The sequence below is a fragment of the Eubalaena glacialis genome, chromosome 6 (assembly GCF_028564815.1).
Source record: "Eubalaena glacialis isolate mEubGla1 chromosome 6, mEubGla1.1.hap2.+ XY, whole genome shotgun sequence".
Lineage (NCBI taxonomy): Eukaryota > Metazoa > Chordata > Mammalia > Artiodactyla > Balaenidae > Eubalaena > Eubalaena glacialis.
The window spans coordinates 97,350,460-97,372,719 of record NC_083721.1 but is presented as its reverse complement, the minus strand read 5'-3'; the positions used below and the strand labels follow the sequence as shown (position 1 = coordinate 97,372,719).

The following is a 22,260-nucleotide window of genomic DNA, read 5'->3' as shown; positions in this document are numbered from 1 at the left end:
TTGTCTAGTTTTTCTGTTGTTTTAGGAGGAGGGTTAAATCCAGTTCCTGTTAGTTTATTTTCTCCAGAAGTGGAAGTTGAGGATGGGCAGCTTGATAGGATAGCACATGCTTCTGTAACCACTGATTTCCACCTCCCAGAAAAAGGAAGCAAGAAGCCGGAAGTCTATTACTATCTGTTATGGGGCCTATTATTGAAAGGATGACCACCTAAATACCATATTATTCTTGGAAAATTTTTGCAAATCTACATTTTAAGCAATGCAACCCTTTAGGGAGTGCTGTGACTTTCAGAAGTGGCATACAGTGTCTTGAACCCAATATTCAGAGGCAGGGTGGCAGTAGGAAGGTCTTGGTGGGAGCAGAGAGTGAATCTATAAATCTGTGGCAGGCTCAAAGATCAGGAAGATCTATCATCTATCTATCATCTATCAGGAAGGTGCTGTCTCAGGCAAATATTAAACGTTGCCAACTTTGGTTTCAGGCTATGTTGATTCTTTCAAATGTGGGGCACTGAATTCAGCCATATGCTAAAGTACCTAATATAACTAGTGTTATATATGTGTGTCATGTTCAGCACCTTGTGAAGTTATCTCATAAATAATTGGATCTTGCATATTTACCAAATGCTTTGAGGTCCACCGCTCTAATTTCTTTGTTTTTATAGGTGAAAAGAAAATGTAAATGCATTGAAAAAAGAGCAAGCCTTCTGGTTAATATACAGATTTCATTACCTTTAAATTCGTTGAACTGAGCAGATCTCACTCTGGGTGTATGCCTTTTTTAGGATATGAATTTGGACTTTAGTGATTGAGTGGGCTTTGAAACATAGCTTTCTGTCTCATTTTTGTTTCATGATGACTCTACATGGAATGTTCTGCTTCTGAGTTATGTGTCCTGCTTTATCAGGCATTAAGCAGTTGGCCTGAAAAGGTAATACCTGAACCAAAGACATTCAGTCCAATAAAAACAAAACAGATTTGAGTATACGCAATGTCAGTGATTAACTTTACTTTCACACTTCCTTGTGGTTTTTCAAAAGCATCAATCTCTAGGTACATACTGAAAGCAGATACTTGACCTAGCTTAGGTTTCAACCAACAGCAAGCAGATGCTGGCCTGGCAAAAAGACAATACCTAGCGAAAGAGAAAAATTCATTTTTTAAAATATGGTTATTACGATACCTTTAACACTGGTTAATTCCACCCATGGCTTTTAATCAAAGTGCAATATTAAAAGCCACACCTATAATGAACCAAGCATGCTATGAGTCACTTTAAATATATGATCTTTAGTTTTGCCATTATCTTTGCAATGTAGGTAATATAGCCCTTGTTTTAACATAGGAGAAAATTGTGATGGGATCTGGAGCCTGGGAGAGAACCTGTATGTAAAGTACTGCAGGACACCTCTTTGGGAGATTTTTGATGCTCCTTTTTAAAGTCCTGACTCAGGCATTTCCTAAGAACATAATTTATTTTATATGACATTTATCTAGATGATATACAGCTTGTAATGTCTGGCTGATTTTTCCTTTGCTCCAGGAGCATGTAACCATCTAATTAGGTTGATATGAGTTGAGAATACAACATTTTTCTCCAACACACAACTCCTTAAAGGCTTTTCTAGACCTTTGATATCTTGTATATGCCAGTTAAGAATTTAATATTAAGTTAATTTTTAAAGTTATAAAGAAGACTTCAAAAACTGCATCGATAATCCTATCATCCTGATGCAGAATTGTGTTTAGTTTTCGTAGAGACTTGTAATCTTTTCAATGATCTTTTCTTAATTTAGTTGTTCATTTTATATGTATTTTGAACGTTTCCTTTGTGTTGTTTTGTGTTTACTTCTGAAGTTCCTTTTTTGTTTTTCTGTTTTATTTATTTATTTATTTAGGCTGTGCCAGGTCTTAGTTGTGGCATGAGGAATCTTTAGTTGTGGCATGCAGACTTCTTTTTTTTTTCTTAAAGATTTATTTATTATTTATTTTTGGCTGCGTCAGATCTTAGTTGCGGCATGCGGGATCTTCCGTTGAGGTGCACAGGCTCTTCATTGTGGTGCGTGGGCTTCTCTCTAGTTGTGGCATGCAGGTTTTCTCTCTCTAGTTGTGGCGCATGAGCTCCAGGATGCATGGGCTCTGTAGTTTGTGGCACACGGGCTGTAGTTGAGGCGTGCGAGCTCAGTAGTTGTGGCATGCAGGCTTAGTTGCCCCGCGGCATGTGGGATCTTAGTTCCCTGACCAGGGATTGAACCCGCGTCCCCTGCGTTGTAAGGCAGATTCTTTACCAGTGGACCACCAGGGAAGTCCCATGCGGACTTCTTAGTTGTGGCATGTGGACTTCTTAGTTGCAGCATGTGGACTCTTAGTTGTGGCATGTGGGCTTCTTAGTTGCGGCATGCATGCAGGATCTAGTTCCCTGACCAGGAATTGAACCAGGACCCCCTGCATTGGGAGTACTGAGTCTTACCACTGGACCACAGGGAAGTCCCTGAAGTTCCTTTTTGTTAAGATACTCCCAGTCCATTACAGATAGCATTTACTCAATTTTTGTCTCATCTCTTCTTTTTTCTGCAAATAAGGAAATCAGGGGCCATCTTAAAGAAGTGGTTTACCTGAGGTTGCTCAGAAAGTGAGGTGGTTAAGGTTTGGGTTTTTTTAATTCATACTACTGCAGTAAAATCATCCTAACTGCAGAAGCCACTTGAACTGTGGAAGTCATAATTTGCTGGGTGTTGAATTTGGTTCAATCTTATAAGTTTTTTTGGAAATTTTTGTAGAAATAGGCCATTAGGACATTGAAAGCAGCTAGTGAGTCTAGAGAAAATTGGATTTAGTGTTTAAATTTTTTAAAAATCAAGATGCTTATAAGGCATTCATTGATATCATTCATGTGTGAGATATATATATATAGAGAGAGAGAGAGAAAGAGACAGAGAGAGAGAGAGAATGATATAATATTTCTCATTGTTTAGAAAACAATCTGAGGTGAGCTTAAATGTATTTGCCAGCATGGACTCAGGTCCCTCATCTGGAAAGTTAGAAATGAAGCATTCATTATATTTCAGATTCATTCTGTTCCTAGAATTCTTTGACTGTTTCATTCTTTGGAATTAATTTAGTCAACTGGCTTGTTTTTCTTTTTTTTTAAGCTGGCTTATTTTTCTAACTGGAAGAGTAATTTGCACACTTATTGAAATGTGAAATTTTCATTATTCTTTTTTATGTTGCTTTTCTATTTTTAAACTTTGGCCTGCACTTAAATATACTTCTATAGAAGCGAAAGTTATTCTTTAAAACCTATGTCAAAAAATAGAGTGTAATTATGTGACTTACACTTTCATGTGTGTGGCAAATTGGGAGAAATTTGCATAACTGAGAAAGTGAGTCTGTATAAAAGAATTGCTTGATTTCTTTGAGGCAAGTTAAAACAGGCTTTGCTTTTGGGCTGGAATATTACTTTGTTATCGAACTCACTTTTATAAAAATGCTGCACTAAATATTTTTAAATAGCTTTATTGAGATATAATTTATCATTTAAAGTGTACAATTCAGTGGTTTTTAGTATATTTGTGCAGAGAGTGTGCAACCATCACCACAATCAATTTTACAACATTTTCATCGCTCAAAAAAGAAACCCCATGTTCATTAGCAGTTACTCTCTATTTCCCCCAAGCTCCTTCCCCCACTGTCCCCAGACCTAGGTAACCACTTATCTAGTTCTTGTTTCTATAGATTTGCCTAATCTAGATATGATATATAAAGTATTAATACTTAATCCTTTTTTAATGGTTAATAGTCCATTGTATGGATACCACATTTTATTTATCCATTCATCAATTGATAGACATTTGGGTTATTTTCCACTTTGTGGCTATTATGAGTAACGTTTCTATGAACATTTGGTTACAACTTTTTGTGTGGACATATGTTTTCATATCTCTTGGATATATATCTAGGACTGGAATTGCTGGGTCATATGGTAACAAATGTTCAACTTTTTGAGGAGCTACCAGACTGTTTTTCAAAGCAGCAACACCATTTTACATTCCCACTAACAGTGTTTGAGGATTCCAGTTTCTCTGCATCCTCACCAACACCTGTTATTATCAGTGTACTGAGTGTTGATCTAAAAATGGTATATCTGGGACTTCCCCGGTGGCGCAGTGGATAAGACTCCGCGTTCCCAATGCAGGGGGCCTGGGTTCGATCCCTGGTCAGGGAACTAGATCCCACATGCATGCCTCAACTAAGAGTTCGCATGCCGCAACTAAGGAGCCCATATGCCACAACTAAGGAGCCCTGGAGCCGCAACTAAGGAGCCTGCCTGCCGCAACTAAGACCCGGTGCAACCAAATAAATATTAAATAAATAAATAAATAAAAATGCTATATCTCTGCAATCTGGTTGAATCATATTGACCTATTTTTCAACTAGTCTCTTAAGATATCAACAACACTAAGACAAATATAAAGTTAGTGTATGAGAGAACAAATAGCTTTCCTTTATAAAGGTAATACTCAGTCAGAAAGTATATTGGAAGAAAAGATTTCATCCATGTAATAACATAAATTTTTTTTTTCAAATCTAGGAATAAACTTTAAAGAAATGCATAGAAACCATGTAAAGAAAACTTAAAAAAAAAAACCCACATAAGTATACATATGGCTGATTCACTTCATTGTACAGCAGAAACTAACACAATGTTGTAAAGCAATTATAATCCAATAAAGATGTTAAAAAAACCCAAAAAACAATTGGGTGCCATAAATAAAACCTGAATAATGGGTTAGGGAGAAGGAACATATAAAAAGTAAACTCCCTATAGATCAATCTGTAAGGAGCACAGTTACCCCCAAAAATTCTAATAGGGTTTTTTAAAAACTAGCAATTTCATCTGGAAAAATAAATGCTCAAGAATAAATGGGGGGACTTCCCTGGTGGTGCGGTGGTTAAAGAGTCCGCCTACCAATGCAGGGGACACGGGTTCAATCCCTGGTCCTGGAAGATCCCACATGTCGCGGAGCAACTAAGCCATCTGCCACAACTACTGAGCCTGCGGCTGTACAGCCCGCGACCCACAACTACTGAGCCTGTGTGCCACAACTACTGAAGCCCGCACGCCTAGAGCCTGTGATCCGCAACAAGAGAAGCCGCAGCAATGAGAAGCCCGCACACCACAACGAAGAGTAACCCCCGCTCGCCGCAACTAGAGAAAGCCTGCATAGCAACGAAGACCCAATGCAGCCAAAAATAAATAAATTAATTAATTAATTAAAAAAAAAGAATAAATGGGAAAATTCTGAAAAAGGAAATGTAAAGACGGAAGACTTTTCCTAATTCTTTATATTGAAAAACATCATAATCACAGATATAGAAGTAATAACAACTGAGAGAAAATATTCGCAACATTTACAAAGGATTGCTTATCTCTAATATAAGATAATTAAGTCAAAAAGAAATAGATGAAGAATCTACTTTAAAAGGTGCAAATAGCTAATTCATAAATGACAAAAAAAGCTCAAGGATCACTAATAATTAAAGAAACAAAGATTTTAAAATAAGACATCGGTTTTCACCTATCAGATTAGAAAATAGTTAAAATTTAATCAGTACCTGTAAGGGTTAGGAAAAACACACTGTTGGTTGAGTGTATAACCTTTTTGGAGTTACTATCATTCCAAATTTTGAAATAATTGTAAAAATTTTAAATGGGCATACTTTGAGCCAGTCATTTCTATTTCTATGAAATTATCATGAGAAATTATTCAAGCACAAATATTTCAGTTCAAGAATATTTACTATATTATTCACTAATAAATAAGGACTGAAGTACTGCTACATGCTACAACTTAGATGAACCTTGAAAACATTCTAAGCAAAAAAAATCTAGACATAAAAGACCACATATTGTGTGATTCCATTTATATGAAATGTCCAGAAAAGGCAAATCTGTAGAGACTGGAAATAATCAGTGGTTGCCTAGGTCTGACAGTGGAAGGAGAGGGTGGGGGGAAATGGGGAGTGACTGCTAATTGGAAGGGTTTTTTTTGAGGAGGGGTTATGAAAATGTTCTAAAATTGATTATGGTGGTAGTTGCACAGCTCTGTGAATATACTAACAACCACTGAACTGTACACTTCAAATGGGTAAATTGAATGCTGTGTGAATTGTATCTCAATAAAGCTGTTATTAAAAATTAGTAGATTATATCTAGCATTTTTTTTTAAATGTGAAACATTACCCCCTCAGGTAAAGCTTTTCAGAAGAAGTGGCATTTGTCCTGGGTCTTGTAAGATACACAGGATTTCAAGATTCAACTTGAAAGGTGGCAGGAAGGTGTTTGTAACATAACAAATCACCTCAAAGTCTAGTGGCTTTAAAAAAACCCACCCTTCTATTTTATAGTCTTTTCACACTTCTGTGAGTTGATTGGCTCTGCTGGTCTCACTTGAGGTCTCTCATGCAGTAGCAATTGGATGGCAGCTGGGTCTGAAGTCACGTGGAGGCTCACGTGGGATGCTAGCATACATAGTAGGTTCTCTTTCTCTCTCTGTGTAGTCTCGGGGCTTCTGCTCTCAGAGGCAGCTGAACTTCTTACATGGTGACTTAGGGCTCCCAAAAGCACAAAAAGCAAAAGATGCCAGATGTTTATAAGGTGGAAGCCTAGAACTGGCACAGCACCACTTTGTGGCTTTTTCTTAGTTAATATAGTGATAGAGCCAGTCCAACCATCACCACCATCCATCTCCAGAACTTTCTCATCTTCCGAAACTGAAACTCTTTACCCATTAATTTTACCCTATAAAGTTACTCTTTACCCAATAAATCCTCATTCTCCTCTCTCCCCCAGCAAATGGCAACCACCATTCTACCTTGTTTCTGTGAATTTTACTACTCTAGGTACCTTACTGAAGTAGAATCATACAATATTTGTCCTTTAGTAACTGGCTTGTTTCATAAAAACCTTCATGTTGTAGCATGTGTCAAAATTTGCTTCCTCTTTTTTTTTCCTATTTTATATATACTAGTGTGTATCTGTTAATCCCAAACTCCTAATGTATCCCTCACTCATCCCTTCCCCTTTGGTAACCATAAGATTGTTTTCTTTTTTTGGCTGCGTTGGGTCTTCATTGCCACGCGTGCTTTCCTTAGTTGCGGGGAGCGGGGGCTGCTCATCGTTGCCGTGCAGGGGCTTCTCATTTTGGTGGCTTCTCTTGTTGCAGAACATGGGCTCCAGGCGTGCAGGCTTCAGTAGTTGTGGCGCATGGGCTTGGTTGCTTTGCGGCATGTGGCATCCTCCCGGACCAGGGGTCGAACCCATGTCCTCTGCATTGGCAGGTGGATTCTTAACCACTGTGCCACCAGGAAAGCCCCGTAAGATTGTTTTCTATGTCTGTGAGTCTATCTCTGTTTTGTAAATAAGTTCATTTGTATCATTTTTTTAGATTCCATAAATAAGTGATATCATATGATATTTGTCTTTCTCTGTCTGACTTCACTTAGTGTGATAACCTCTATGTCCATCTATGTTGCTGCAAATGACATTATTTCATTCTTTTTTATGGCTGAGTAATATTCCTTTGTATATACATATACCACATCTTCTTTATCCATTCTTCTGTCGATGGACACATAGGTTGCTTCCATATCTTGGCTGTTGTAAATAGTGCTGCAGTGAGCAATGGGGTGCATACATCTTTTTGAATTAGAGTTTTCATCTTTTCTAGATATATGCCCAAGAATGGGATTGCTAGATCATATGATGACTCTATTTTTAGTTTTTTGAGGAACCTCCATACTGTTTTCCATAGTGGCTGCACAAATTTACATTCCTACCAACAGTGTAGGAGGGTTCCCCTTTCTCCACACCCTCTCCAGCATTTATTGTTTGTAGACTTTTTGATGATGGCCATTTTGACTGGTGTGAGGTGATACCTCATTGTAGTTTTGATTTGCACTTCTCTGATAATTAGCAATGCTGAGCATCTTTTCATGTGCCTGTTGGCCAACAGTATGTCTTCTTTGGAGAAACATCTGTTTAGGTCTTCTGCCCACTTTTTTTAAATATATAAATTTATTTATTTATTTATTTATTTATTTATTTATTTTTGGCTGCGTTGGGTCTTCATTGCTGCGTGCGGGCTCTCTCTAGTTGCAGCGAGTGGAGCCTACTCTTTGTGGTGCGCAGGCTTCTCATTGGGGTGGCTTCTCGTTGCGGAGCATGGGCTCTAGGCGCATGGGCTTCAGTAGGTGTGGCACGCAGGCTCAGTAGTTGTGGCCCATGGGGTCTAGAGTGCAGGCTCAGTAGTTGTGACACACGGGCTTAGTTGCTCCACAGCATGTGAGATCTTCCCAGACCAGGGCTTGCACCCGTGTCCCCTGCATTGGCAGGTGGATTCTTAACACTGCGCCACCAAGGAAGTCCCTTCTGCCCATTTTTTGATTGGGTTATTTGTTTTTTTGATATTGAGTTGTATGAGCTGTTTATATACAACTTCCTTTTTAAGACTGAATAATACTTCTTTTGTATGTACAGTCATCCCTTGGTGTACACAGGAGATTGGTTCTAGAGCCTCCCAGGGATACCAAAATCTGGTTATGCTCAAATCCCTTAAATAAAATGGTGTAGTATTTGCATGTAACCTACGCACATTCTTCCATATCCTTTAAATCATCTAGATTACCTATAATACCTAATGCATTGTAAATGCTATGCAAATAGTTGCCAGTGCATGGCAAATTCTAGTTTTAGTTTTTTTTGAACTTTCTGGAATTTTTTTTCAAATGTTTTTGATCCAAGGTTGATTGAATCCACAGATTCAGAACCTATAGATATGGAAGGCCAACTGTATATACCACATTTTGTTTATCCATTCATCTGTTGTTGGACACTTGGGTTGCTTCTACCTTTTGGCTGTTGTGAATAGTGCTGCTATGAACATGGGTGTACAAATATCTGTTGGAGTCTCTGCTTTTAGTTCTTTGGAAGTATACCCAGAAGTGGAATTGCTGGATAATATGGTAATTATATGTTTCATTTTTTGAGGTTGCTACATCATTGTACATTCCCACCATCAATGCACAAGGGTTCCAGTTTCTCCACATCCTTGCCAACACTTGTTATTGTCTGTGAGTGTTTGTGTGTGTTTTACAAAATCTTATGGGTTTGAAGTGGTATCTCATTGATTTGCATTTTCCTAATGATTAGTGGTGTTGAACCTCTTTTCATGTGCTTATTGGCTATTTGTATATCTTCTTTGGAGAAATATCCTTTGCTCATGTATTTATTTTTGTCATTGTAGAGTTGTAGGAGTTCTTTATATATTTTGAATATTAATCCCTTATCAGATGTATAATTTGCAGATATTTCCTCCAATAGGTTGTCTTTTCACTGTGCTGATAGTGTCCTTTTACACACAAAAGTTTTTAATTTTGATGTAGACCAATGTATTATTTTTTTTCTTACTTGTGCTTTTGGTGTCACATCCAAGAAATTGTTGCCAAACCCAGTGTCATGAAGCTTTCTCCCTGTGTTTTCCCCCAATAGTTTTGTAGTTTTAGCTCTTGCATTTAGGTCTTTGATCCATTTTGATTTAATTTTTATTTATTATATAAGATAAAGGTTCAACTTTATTCTTTTGTATATGGTTATGTTTGGATATTTTATAGTGAATTTTTGTTAGTTTATATAGGTTTATAATGGTATTATGATTATATTAAGGAATTTTTATCTAGCGTTATAGGGATTTGCTCAGAATGACATGGTGGAGGAGGATAAGTGAGTGAGTCCACAGGTGGAACAGGATTTTGTAATATGTTTGAAAATTTCCAAAATAAAAAGTTAAAAGAAGAGTTGGGGACTTCCCTGGCGGCACAGTGGATAAGCTTCCGCCTGCCAATGCAGGGGACACAAGTTCGATCCCTGGTCCAGGAGATCCCACATGCTGCAGAGCAACTAAGCCTGTGCTCCACAACTACTGAGTCTGCACTCTAGAGCCCGTGTGCCATAACTACTGAGCCCGTGCTCCACAACTACTGAAGCCCGTGTGCCTAGAGCCCATGCTCCACAACGAGAGAAGCCACCGCAAGGAGAAGCCCACGCACCACAACGAAGAGTAGCCCCTGCTCACCGCAACTAGAGAAAGCCCGCTCAGCAACTGAAGACCCAACGCAGCCAAAAATAAATAAAATTAAAAAAAAAAAAAAAAGAGTTGGTAGATCTTTAAAAAAAAGAGTTGGTAGACCAGGAGAATGGTGTTTAGAAACCCAGACACAAAGTTTCTGTAAATAGTCAGTGGATAACTTTGTTCGATGGTATAGCGAGGTCAACCGGAGTAAAGACAAAACATGCCATTAATTTCAGCAGCTGCTTCCTTGACGTTAGATACAGCAGTTTTAATAGTGTTTGGACTAAAACCTGATAGCAAAATTTTGAGAAATGCTTGGAAGATAGGAACATGGAGAAAGCAGGGTGGGTTCACTCTTGATAGGAAGAAAAGCTATTTCTAATAAATCTAAAAGATTATAAATTTGTGATTTAAAAAATACAAAAGAAAAGTATGAAGTCAAATTTCAAAGGCCCTGTCCCTTTTTCTTCCGTTTCTTCTCACTCACCCCCTCGTTTCAGTCTGTAGTTTACTCTTGAGACTTGTGGCTACAGAATGAATGGCACCCTGGGCAGGAGAGAGGTTATTGAGAGGGAGACTCAAACATGCCTTTGCCTGAGAAGAGCTAGTGGAAGGAAAGAAAAAATGAAGATGGAACTGGGAAGGACTAGTGGAATAACGCCCAGAGAAGATAAAGGGAAGGAGGGACTCAGTGGCCAAGTTGGAGAAAAGAACAGAGGCACTCATTTCTTTGAGTCAACAGGAAAGGAAATGACTTCCCTTTTCTCTCTGAAGTAGTAGACCGAGTTCCCTGCTGAGAGTGACTGAAGTTTGGATAGGGTTGATGGCATCTCTTGGTGTAACCAGTAACCACAAGAATGAGCAAAAGAATATCAGCGTTGAGGACCCAGCTCAGGCCCAACTGTGTTCGAAATGACTTTTTCATTGAGGAATGCCATCGTACAGGGGGACGTGCCATCTCATTGATTTCCAAGGATGACTCAGTTCACTGGCTGGTTGACTAAGGAAGATGTTTCTTCCTTGTCCTCTCTGTGTGTAAGGTTTTTTTTTTTTTTTTTAATTTATTTATTTATTTTGGCTGAACTGGGTCTTCGTTGCTGTGCATGGAGCTTTCTCTAGTTGTGGCGAGCGGGGGCTACTCTTCGTTGCGTTGCGCGGGCTTCTCATTGCAGTGGCTTCTCTTGTTGCGTGCAGAGCACAGGCTCTAGGCGCGCGGGCTTCAGTAGTTGTGGCATGCGGGCTCAGTAGTTGTGGCTTGCGGGCTCTAGAGCGCAGTCTCAGTAGTTGTGGCGCACGGGCTTAGTTGCTCCGAGGCATGTGGGATCTTCCCAGACCAGGACTTGAACCCGTGTCCCCTGCATTGGCAGGCAGATTCTTAACCACTGCGCCACCAGGGAAGCCCTCTGTGTGTAAGTTTACTAAACTAGGCATTTACATTTAAAAGCAATCAAGTAGGACTGCTCCTTAGTCCAGAGTACTTTAGTAGCTATGCTTGTTTTCTGTGAGCCTCTTGAGCAGGCTCTCTGGTGAAGGAAAAATTTGACAAAATGTTTAAATAGAGACCTCCTCTGATCATATTGTGGCGATTAAACCACTTTCACTTCCTCTTTTGAAGAAACAGGTAACAGAAAACTTATCCCTGGCCGTTAATCATGTTGCAGTGACAATCAAAAAAAAGAAAGAAAGAAAAAGAAACCCAGACACAGAGCTTCTATAAATAGTCAGTGGATAACTTTGTTATAACTTTTTTTTGCATTGACAATCTAAAATGTGGTCAGGGTAGATTCTGTTTGCTATATTTTGAATGTAAACATCATCAAGAATTAAATGGTTTTATACATTTAAAGTTTGGTATCTGTGAACCTCATGTAATATTTTGTAGAAATAGGAGTGGAAGTTATGTTACCTACTTCAGAGAATAGAATTGTCTAAATAAATATCTCAAGTTTAGTCCTTGTCAAATATTTCTCTGTAAGTATGAAATTGTTTTTCCTCAAGATTTTATGTAGTAGAAATTGTTTACTGGTCACATGTAGAGGATTTTAAAAGTGAGCTTTACTTTTCCTTTTTATATTTTTTAGGAGACCCATGTACAGTATCGTCTCAGTTGGAGTTAGAAGAAGCCTTTAGGCTTTATGAGCTAAACAAGGATTCTGAACTCTTGATTCATGGTAAAGGAGTAGTCATTTCCTACTCTTCTAGAACTATACTTCTTTAAAAACATAACCCTGTATCCTTAACCATTTAAAAACATGGTCCTGATGTCATTTTCTTAATCTGTATCCCTCATTTCTATGTAATTGTCCTTGTTCAGTAGCATCTCAAATGCTAGAGAAGACAAAATCGATCAGCTTCTTATAATCTTAGGAAATTTCTTATTTGTGTATGCCTTCTTGGGTATTAAACTGTGATCATCTCAGTGTTTTACAGCAAAGTTTTAGCATAGAATTTAAGAATTGAGAGCCCAGTAGAACCTAAGTTCATCCCCTTGCAGTTTTGTAATGTATGCAAATGATGATTTCCAAAGGTAAGATATCTTAAATGTCCTTTCTTTTGTTTAAGGGTTAACTGTGAAACTATTTATGTAGTAATCATAGACATTGGTGTGTTAAAGGTCAGCAAGCCTGAGAGGTGGGTAGTTGTATAGAAGGAGAGACCTAAACTCAGCCATCATGTAACTGGTACATTGTAAACCTGGGTTGTAAATCTAAGTATTCTCTTTCCAAATCTGTGTTCTTCTCATTCTGCCATGCTACCCCTCAAATTTTTTAGGTCATGTAGAATCCACTTAATATGCTTAATATAATTGCAATACATTGGCAGTATTTCACATAACATTTTTGGGAGCCTTAGGAGACTAGACCTAGGGAACTCTTTACAACTTGAAACAAATATAAATCTCCCCTCAATATAATGACTTATTTCAATACCTTGTTATTATTCCTTTGTACTTTCTTTTACAGTGTGATTTTTTTTAAAAAATAGTTTGATTTTTGTCTCCCTGCAGAATTTGACATAGTGACTCCCATGGGATTCATACTCTAATTTGTTGAGATCCTGGAAGAATGTTAGAAGTCTTCCTTTGGTCATCTCTGTCTAGAATAAAACTACAGTGAATGTTTAAAGAAATTATTTGGTTTAAGCTTTATTGCTTTTTATGCTATATCAGAGATCTGTTTTCAGAAGTTAGCTTATATTTCAACTTTTAAAAATATTCCAGGAACTGTGTTTCCCATACTCTGTGCTCAAAACCATGTCCTTTTTTGTACATCACAGACTACAAAGAGTTGACTAGGTGTTCATAAATGTACGATTTCATTATATTCTATCTCTTTATAAAAATGTTTTGAATTAGCATTTTTATAAATCTATAGTTCCTAAGACAAAACTTACATTTTTGGATTTGGGTACTGTTTTTAATGTTAATTTATTCCTAAGTTTAGTATACATCTTTAAAAAACTATAGTGGCTTATGTTTATATTTGTATACACTTTGTAATTTTAATTCTTCATCGTAGCAAATTTGTCACTACAATGAAGATTTAAGGAAATAGTTAATGATTTCTCTAATGACCAAAAAAAAAATCAATTAGTGATGTAATAGGGATTAGAATGAGTAATTTGAGCCTCTAATGCATTGTTTATGGATGTTCGCTTTCATAAGAATTTCTTTTATTATAGCCTTGGTAAAATGAGTCCCTTCCAAAAATAGTACTGACCATATGTTAAGTATCTTGTGTCAAGAGAGGGTCAGGTTTAAATTTAGATCAATTTATGTGATATTTGAATTTAAAATTCTGTGTAATTTGTATGTTTTAAATATGCTGTATTAATTTTAGTTTGTTGTTTTTCAGTATTCCCTTGTGTACCAGAACGTCCTGGAATGCCCTGTCCAGGAGAAGATAGTGAGTGTTTATATACTTCATACCTTTGAATAGAGTTATTTATGATACAGTGGCACAAGAGAAATCAGAAATAGAACTTTTAATTCATTTGATTTCTTTTCCATTCTTCAGTCTAATTTAGAGTATATTAGTAAACTGCCTAAAGTCTCTACTTTTCCCAAATCAAGATGAGGCAGTTTTAATTTTTTTTAATTAAAAAAAACATATATTTATTTATTTGGTTGTGCTGGGTCTTAGTTGCGGCAGGCAGGCTCCTTAGTTGTGTCTCACTGGCTACTTAGTTGTGGCATGCAAACTCTTAGTTGCGGCATGCATGTGGGATCTGGTTCCCTGACCAGGGATTGAACCCAAGCCCCCTGCATCGGGAATGCAGAGTCTTACCACTGCGCCACCAGGGAAGTCCCAAAATGAGGCAGTTTTTAATTACAACTTACTGACATAATTGTCTATTGTGCATTTGAAAGGAAAATTAAGTTGATTTTAAGTCCTTTCCTGTTTGTTTTTTTTTTAATTAATTTTATTTATTTTTGGCTGCATTGGGTCTTTGTTGCTGTGCTCAGGCTTTTCTCTAGTTGCAGCAAGCGGGGGCTACTCTTCGTTGTGATGCGTGGGCTTCTCATTGTGGTGGCTTCTCTTGTTGCAGAGCATGGGCTCTAGGCGCATGGGCTTCAGTAGTTGTGGCACGTGGGCTCAGTATTTGTGGCTCACGGGCTCTAGAGCACAGGCTCAGTAGTTGTGGCGCACGGGCTTAGTTGCTCCGCGGCATGTGGGATCTTCCCGGACCAGGGATCGAACCCATGTCCCCTGCATTGGCAGACGGATTCTTAACCACTGCGCCACCAGAGAAGTCCCCATTTCCTGTTTTTTAATTTTGGAAATTTTCAAACCTATGGAGAAGTTGAAAAAACATAGAAACATTGAAAACAAAGATACCCATATATCTTTACCAAGATTCACCAATTATTAACATTTTCTATGTTTGCTTTATCTCTGTATCTGTGCACACACATGCATACATGTATATACATAACAAACACTTGTTTTATTTTTATTTATTTTTTTGTGTACCCTTTGAGAGTAAGCTGACATGACACTTCACCTCTAAATACTTTAGTATGCATCCTTAAGAATTGTTATGAAACTTTCTTTTGAATGTCTAAGCTAGTGGTTAACATTAATGAGATGAATTGAAATAGGCAACTACTTGGTCTGATGGAATTTGAAAAAGTTTATATGTATATATTCATATATATAAATACATATGTGTATATGTATATATATTTGATATATACCATATATATACCAAATTTGAATTTGATGTATGGTATAATTTATAGGTTGTAGATATTAGGCAACTCATTTTTATTTGTGGTTTCTGCACATATCCATGACTTTAGAAGGAATAGTAGTAAATGTTTTGCTTTGTATTAAGTGAAATAGCTCTAAACTTTTAATTCTGTAACTCTTCATGCAACTTGGTGAAAAGGAAAAATTAAAGAACTGGGTGTTTGTATATAGAGTTGAGTGAGGGCTATGTACTTTATAGGAAGGTGGGGAAATATAAGGAGTGGGTAGGCCTCTGAAGCAATAGTGAAAAATTTAGGTTTGGATTCAGCTAGGAGTATTTCATTGGGTTTCCAGTGGCAGATGGATTACAGCCAGTGCGGGCTGCCTTCACAGAGGTGTTGGAGAAGCAGCTCTCCTTTGTCCAGGCCAGAGTTTTCAAAGACTTGCCATTATAGCGAATCTTGGTTGCAGAGTCCTATCTGCAAATCTATTATGGGTCTGTAGCACACTTCCCAGATAAAATGTCTTTTCCTACCTTTTCACTGTATTTCATGCTCACTTTCCCACTTTAAAATTTGCTGGTGGGGAGTTTTACACACTCCTCTCCTCTCCTCTAGTTTAGTAATAATTAATATTACTAAACTAGAGCATGGAGGAAAATTGATAACCATTAAAGTGATCTCTTGGCTCTTTTAATTCCTAGGCAACATTAACATGTTTAAATTTAAGATATATCAAGTTGTAGTTCATGAAAGTTTCTGAAATAAGATGTTCTTTTAGGTTAAGATATTAACAAACTTTCTGCTTTGGTTGCTCCTAACAGAATAAATAATTAAAAATAAAAGCATATATATTTCAGGTTCTGTATTATGCTATCTGAGGATTTCTAATTCAGAGTATTTCACCTGTTTCTTTCTATCTTAATTTTAAATAGTAGACCCAGTGCTACATTTGCTTTAAAATGAGTTTAGAGGGAATTCCGTGGTGGTCCAGTGGTTAGGACTCTGCGCTTCCACTGCAGGGGGCATGGGTTCGATCCCTGGTCAGGGAGCTAAGATCCCGCAAGCCACGCGGCACAGCCAAAAAAATAAAATGAGTTTAGAAACCTAATGGAATTTCCACAGTGATTACTATTACTGTGGGATGACTAATAGACAATCTATATAATAGTGATTGACTTACCCAAAATTACACCGGTGGACTTGATTTGATCTCATGGAACCTCTTTGTTTAGGGAATGTATTTAGAATAGTTAAAGATATAAAAAAATATAAAAACCGTTGCATAAAAGGTTGTTGCGAAGAGAATATTCTTGTGGATACAAAATGTCCCTTATACGGTATTTACAAAAATGTACCTTTACAAAGAAGAAAACTAGCCATCACTGCCTTTAACAGAGTGATTGAACACTTAGTGGGAGTCAACAATCTCACATTTGTATATTTTTTGATGAGATGCAGTAAGAAATGTACATCACCTGTGTATTATTTTTGCCAAAAGTATTTAATACTTTTTATCTGGGAATCCTTTTTTTTATCTGGGAAGTGTGTTACAAATCCATAATAGATTTGAGTCTAATGAGGAAACAGACAAATCCAGAATGTAGGTCATGATATAAGACATCTGCCTAGACTCTTTCAACATCATGAAAAGCAAACAACAACAAATAAGATAGAGTGAATGTTTTAGCATACATTAAAGAGACAAAAAATGTATAGTAATGAAATTTAGTGCCTGAATCTTGATTGGATCCTGGAGAGAAAAAGAAAACTATGAAAGACACTTTTCAAGCAAATAGGGAAATTAGCAGATGAAGTGTATATTAGGTGATATTTAATTAATGTTAATTTTCTAAGACACAATAATGGTATTGTGGTTAAATAGAATTAGGGGGAGTGTCCTTAATCTCAGGCAATGGTTACTTAGGTATTTAAGGGTGAAGTGTTATGATGTCTGCAATTTATTTGTAAATGATTCAGAAAAAAAAGTGTATGTGTAAATAGAGAAGAAAGCAAATGTGGCAAAATTATAGTAATAGATAAATGTAGGTGAAGGATGGAGATGTTTATTGTTCTATTCTTTCAGCTTTTCTGTGGGCTTAAAATTTTTTCAAAATTAAAAGTTAGGGGTCAATTAAAAAACAGAAAAGCCTAGTCTCTTGATGACTGTTTTATTTTTTCACTTTCAGATTTTTATCAATATATATTTTTTTCCTGAAATGAGTATCATGAAAAAAATCACAGACAATTATAAAATGACTTTATATTCACACTTGCTCTTTTTTTTTCTTCCTTTTTTTTTTAAACTTTTAATCTCTCTTCAGAATCCATCTACCGCCGAGGTGCTCGCCGCTGGAGAAAGCTTTATTGTGCAAATGGCCACACTTTTCAAGCCAAACGTTTCAACAGGGTAAACCTTAGTTTGCTGAATATTGATAATTTGAGAAATCTGGGTTTTTCCTCTCTACTGTTATTCCTTTCTAAAGGAGTAAGTAGGGTGACCTAAAATTCCCAGTTTGCCTGGGATAGTACATCTGTTATCTTCAGGTAATTTTTAATATCATCTCCTTTGACTCATAAAAATGTTCCAGCTTGGATGATTAGTTATATGGTTACCCTAGCTGTAAGAAAATTGGATTTTTTTTAATATAATTCAAGACAGCCAGAAAATAAGCAAGGTTTATTTTGCAAACCATTTACTGTTGTAAATTTTTTTTAGTTTTCCCTGTTTTAGAAAATGATAATTGCAGACATTTATCTAGCTTTTAGTATGTACCAGGCACTTTTCTGAATGCTTGCCATATAGTGACTCATTTAATCCCTGCCACAACCTTGTGAGAGAGGTACTATATATTTCCATTTTATAGATGAAGAAACTGAGGTGCAGGATGGTTAGATAACTTGCCCAAGATGACACGGCTAGTAAGTGGCAGAGCCAAGGTTTGAGATCAGTCTGTCTCCAGAAGTCCATGTTTTTAACTACTCTTGATAACTACAGTTATCCATTTCCATTCTAAAACTCGTGCTATGTTCTCAATTCATTAATGTAATAGAAGCCACCACCCGAGGTTCCCAAATTCCTGTTCCCAGTAGCACTGATATTTAAAAAGCTTTGAAGTTAGAAGTCACTTTACGTGTTGCTCTTTAAGAGAGCAGTGGTGACCTAAATGGGAAGGAAATCCTAAAAAGAGGGGATATATGTATATGCATAGCTGATTCATTTTGCTGTACAGTAGAAACTAACACAACATTGTAAAGCAACTATACTCCAATAAAAATTAATTAAAAAAAAAAAGAGAGCAGGGCTTCGGTTTGACCTCTGAACAGACTGATAGGTTTATGTTTGCTTGGGAGTCCTTGCACAGCTTTTTCTGCCACGTGTTTTTCAAGTTTAATTCACTTTTCCTATTGTCGTGACTCTGAACTTAATTAGGTGAAGACTGAAAATTCGTGGACTTAGGAAACAACATGGTTGCAAATTTCAGTCTCTTTAAAACAAGCTCTCCTTTCTGTTTATTTTCCCATGACCATCATAGCTTTGGAAAAGTTACGTATGGTGAAGGGAACTGAGTTAGAGAAGAAAGCCACTTACTTTCACTATTTTATGAGCAAACTGTTGGGAAATGATTATGACCTTTTTTTTGTTAATAAAATACTGTTGAATTACTTTCTCCAGCGTGCTCATTGTGCCATCTGCACTGACCGAATATGGGGGCTTGGACGTCAGGGATATAAGTGCATCAACTGCAAACTCCTGGTTCATAAGAAGTGCCACAAACTTGTAACAATTGAATGTGGGCGGCATTCTTTGCCACCGGTAAGACACTGTTGTCTAATTTTTTTTTTATAGAGCATTTTTGATAACACTGCTAGAACAGAAGGCTAAAATAGGGGGGTGTTAAGGAATCACAGATCAACAGTGCTGTTACAGAATGTGGGTAGGAATACTTTAGGAGTCCAGTTAACATGTGAATTTTGGAATTGTTATTACAAATTTGTTTGTAGGATATGGTTAACTCCTTTGTTTGACCTGCTACAAAATGATTTGGTCTAAATTAGGAAAATGTAAGGAGAACCATTTAAAAGATATTTTTCTCTTCTTAAAGCTAAACTCTTTAGTTTATAGCTCCCATTATTCTCGCATCTATACTAGGCAGAGATCAGGTGAGAAGAGTCAGAGTCTTCATGTTTGCTATGTAAAGTGTGAGATTACTGGTGAGTTTTTGCATTTAAAATTTTTATTTTTCACTTTCTATTTTAAATATGAATTTAAAACAAGTTCATTATAGAAAAAATAGAGAATAAAAATGAATAAAGAAAAATTAAACAAAAACCCCCATGAAATCTACCATCTAAAGGTAATTGTCATTTAGTGTATATTCTTCCAGAAGTATGCAAATTTATATGCATAAACATTTAAAATTTTTCTATAGAGTATAATGAACTTCCACATACCAGTCATCCAGCTCCAACAGTTATCACCTCACGACCAATCTCGTTTCATCTATACCCCACCCATTTCACCTGCCCTCATCCTATATTGTTTTGAAACAAATTCCAGATGTGTTTCAGTATGTACCTCTAAAAGATAAGGACTGTTTTTTAAAACTAGCTAAAAAATAAATTCCTTATATCAAATATCCATCCAGGCAATGTTCAAAATTTCAGTTGTCACATAAATGTTGTAATTTTGTTTTCATAATTTTCATTGTGATGAATCAGGATCTAAATGAAGTTCATATTTGCAATTGATTGATCATATTTACAGTTGATTGATATGTCTTAGATATTTTTAAGTTTACTGATTCTTCATCTCTCTCTCTTTTTTCCCTTACAATTTAATTATAGAAGAAACTGTGTTGTCATTTAAAGTGATTCAGAATTTTTCTCTTTGCTTCTCCATGGTTATGTTTAAAATGTTCCCCTGTCCTCTTTATTTTCTGTATATTATAGTTGAATGTAGAGGTTTGATTAGATTCTGGTTTTTGTTTTTTTGTGGGTTGTTTTGAGACTATTTCATAGAAGGTGGTGTGTTTCTCTATCAGAAGGCATACAATGTTTGGTTATGTCTCGTTCTTTTACATACTTTTTAACAAAAGTGAGGTCGTATGTGTACTATTTTCTAACCCATTTTTCTCACTGAACAATAGATTTTGGTCATCTTTCTATATCTATAGCTTCATCATTTTTAGCAAAGTATTTTATGTGTCTATACCATAATTTATTTAATCTGTTCCCCATGATTGAACATTTGAGTTGTTTTCTAAATTTTCCTATGAGGAAAATCATAATGAACTTCCTGGTAAATAAATCTCATTATTTCCTTAAGGATTCAGAAGTAGAATTACTGGTTTAAAGGATATGTGTTTTTAAAAAGATCTGGGTTCGTCTTTCTAAGTTATCTTTTAGAATGATTATACCATGTTTATTCGTAGTAACTTCTTTGGACATTGTGGAAGTAGGTTATTACTGGTGGCTTGTTGGTAGTAGAATTATTTAGCTAGTTCATGTAAGTTTAGAAATGGGTTTATAGTTAGGGAGGTAAAAAGCCAATTTTAAGGAACAGCAGAAGGCAAAAAATTGTGAACATAATTTATCCAGGTTACTGTTGATATTCTTGAGTATTCTTAGGCAATGGAATGACTTGTGTGAGTTCATAAATGTAGAAGGAAAGAGGGCAGTGTTAGTGATTATATTGATATTTTAGGATGGTGCTAAACACATTGAAAAACCCATGAGCTTATTTTTAAGGCAGCCTTAAAAGTATAACTCTATAACTAATGCTGCTTCTCAAGTTTACTCTTTCTTGCTGGTATTCATTAAACTTTGGTCCAAAATTAATGAATAAGTAAGATTTTGGTTTGAATTAGCATTATTCCTGAGGTTATTGGCAGTTAGTTTCTTGGAGGTATTTCTTTTCCTTTTTTGGGTCACTGACCCCTTTGAGAATCTTCAGAAAAATGGGAAACCCATAAAATTTTACGTATAATTTCAAGAAGTTTATAGACATCTTGAAGTCTATTTCTGGACATCAGCTAAGTAACTCTATACTAAGACTCCTTTTGCCAAAGACTTAAAGTGAGTATGTGGAGCTCAAAGGAAGAATAGGTGGTATAGAGGAAAAATAAATCAGAGTATATAGGAGTTTAATTTGATTTCTAATTGCTAGGCTGAAATTAGTTTTGTGTTTTTTCTGTGATCTGTAAAATGTGATAACATTACGTCATTCGTAGGAATGTTGTATGGTTTCACATATAATAAAATAAATTATATATAGTAATGTAATTCTCACTTATTAAGTTATATTCTTTCAAATTTAAATTTTAATATGCTGTGTCTCATCGAAACGATGTTGTTTCTGGATTTATAGAGGTATTGGGATTTAAAAAGATTGCACTAAGTTACTGTATCTTTGGAAATGATTTGTAGGAACCAATGATGCCCATGGACCAGTCATCCATGCACTCAGACCATGCACAGACAGGTAAGAATGACACTGGCACAAACCATTGCTCATTAACAAAGTGTCACTTAAAGACTTCTTTATGTGAATATTACACCTAAATTTAAAGACATTTATATTCTTCCCAAATAAAAGCTAGGTAACCATATTTTGTGGTGTTAACATCAGTCACAGTATTTAACATATGTTTGGCATTTTAAAAAGACAACTATGTAAACTACAACAAATGGCTATTTTCTTTAATTCAGATAAATTTCTTTTGAGACCCCTTTATATTCAGCAAACCTACTTTTTTTCAATAATGAAAATATATACTGATTTTGTGCACCGTATTGACTATATTCAAGTGACCTGTTTTTATTAAAAACTCTATTATGAGATGAAGAAATGATGTAAAAGATACAGAGATGCTGTATAGACAATTCAAAAAAGATGGTGTGAGTTCAAATGTCTAAAAAAAAAAACAAATGTCTAGT

The 22,260-nt window shown here is 36.2% G+C and overlaps 1 protein-coding gene across 1 annotated transcript in view; it reads left to right on the top strand.

Annotated features, from left to right (window-relative positions):
• The window catches only part of PRKCI (protein kinase C iota), an 86,625-nt gene that overhangs the window by 33,389 nt on the left and 30,976 nt on the right, over window positions 1-22,260 (top strand). Inside the window, exons 3-7 of the mRNA XM_061194481.1 lie at window positions 12,212-12,301; window positions 13,985-14,035; window positions 17,646-17,731; window positions 18,998-19,138; window positions 21,751-21,805. Coding sequence (XP_061050464.1) covers window positions 12,212-12,301; window positions 13,985-14,035; window positions 17,646-17,731; window positions 18,998-19,138; window positions 21,751-21,805 — 423 coding nt within the window. The remainder of the gene's footprint in view (window positions 1-12,211; window positions 12,302-13,984; window positions 14,036-17,645; window positions 17,732-18,997; window positions 19,139-21,750; window positions 21,806-22,260) is intronic.